This window comes from Tricharina praecox (assembly GCF_024521635.1).
Source record: "Tricharina praecox strain CBS 144465 chromosome Unknown BZA05scaffold_37, whole genome shotgun sequence".
Taxonomy (NCBI): Eukaryota; Fungi; Ascomycota; class Pezizomycetes; order Pezizales; family Pyronemataceae; genus Tricharina; species Tricharina praecox.
In genome coordinates, this window is record NW_026250439.1 from 166,143 (window position 1) to 167,414 (window position 1,272).

Consider the following 1,272-nt stretch of genomic DNA (forward strand, 5'->3'; position numbering starts at 1 on the left):
CTAGAACCCAACCCTCCTCCTCAACTCCCCCACCACAGCCTTGTAATTCTCCCCACTCCTGCCAACAGCGTCCTTATTCTCCTCGGCCCTCCTCAGCAAATACTTAACGCACTCGCCGGTAGTCCCCCAGACGGCATACTTCAGCACCGGTGCTCTGCCGACCAGGCTCAAGCTGAGCTCATCCGCCATCCCCATGAGCTGGGCGAAGACCAGCAATCCCCTCCCTCCCTTCCCCTGTGCGTCGACGTCAGCCCGCAACTTGAGCGCGCACTCGACACTGCGGCGATTATGCGACGCCACCACGGTATCCACACCCTTCCTCATCAGCTGCTCCAGCGCCGCATCATACGCATGATCCGTCTCCGCCTTTGTGCCCCACATCCCCGCGCGCGGATCACTACCCAAATACGCGCCGCGCACGAGTTTAACACCGAGCCGCCACCCCTCCCGCTCCGCCAGCGCCACATGCGCAGCTAGCACTCCCGGCGCCCGCCGCAGGTACATCTGGTAGGTATTGAACACCACGGCAGCACCGGTGGGGGAGGTGTTGTACCGCCGCATCATCCCCACCGCCCACGCGTCGACGCCGCGCTGCAGCGCCGCGTGCTCCGCGTCGATCAGCAGCGCGATGCCGCGCGCGCGCGCGGCGGCGCAGATGGTATCTAGAGCTGTTGCGAGCGCGGGGATGGTCGTGCATGGTTGGGAGGAGGAGAGTAGTGGCAGGATCGATGGCCCGGCGCCGCTGAATTTTAGGGCTACGAAGTCCCCGGGCGTGCTGAGGGATATGGTGGTGAGCGTGCCCGAAAGCCAGGAGGCTATGTCGGCGGAGGTGCTGGTGGGCGAGGGGGAGGAGGGTGAGGAGACCTCGCGGGCGTACGCGAGGATTAACCCGCTGTAGCCTAGCGACCGTAGCGAGGAGACAGTGCGGCTTATCTCTGTTGGGGTGGAGCCGGCGCAGAAGTGGGCCTGTAGGACGGGGGTTCAGTACTTATTCACTCACTCACTCACTCGCTGGGATAGTGGGGGGGAGGGGGGAAATACGTAGAACGTCTTATCAACCACCCACTTCAGCGGCGGAATGCGGTCGATATTGTCTGCGGTGGCGAGCATGACCTTCGTGCCGAGCGCGAGGAGCGTGGGCGAGCTGGTAATCGTGTGCAGCAGCAGGGAGCGCACCAGCGAGGCGGTCGGTAGGCGTGCGAGTGGGCCGGTATCGCGCGAGGTGGGCGGTGGCGGTGGAGTCGCTGCTGTGGGGAGCGAGTGCGAGTGCAT

General features: G+C 64.7%; 1 protein-coding gene across 1 annotated transcript; it reads right to left on the minus strand.

Annotated features, from left to right (window-relative positions):
- On the minus strand, nt 1-1,272 carry BZA05DRAFT_344217 (FAD-linked oxidoreductase-like protein; the record flags this gene model as incomplete). The annotated part of the gene is made up of 2 exons (XM_051481114.1): nt 1-966; nt 1,042-1,272. The coding sequence occupies 2 exons, from the start codon at nt 1,270-1,272 to the stop codon at nt 1-3; spliced, it is 1,197 nt and encodes a 398-aa protein (XP_051335255.1).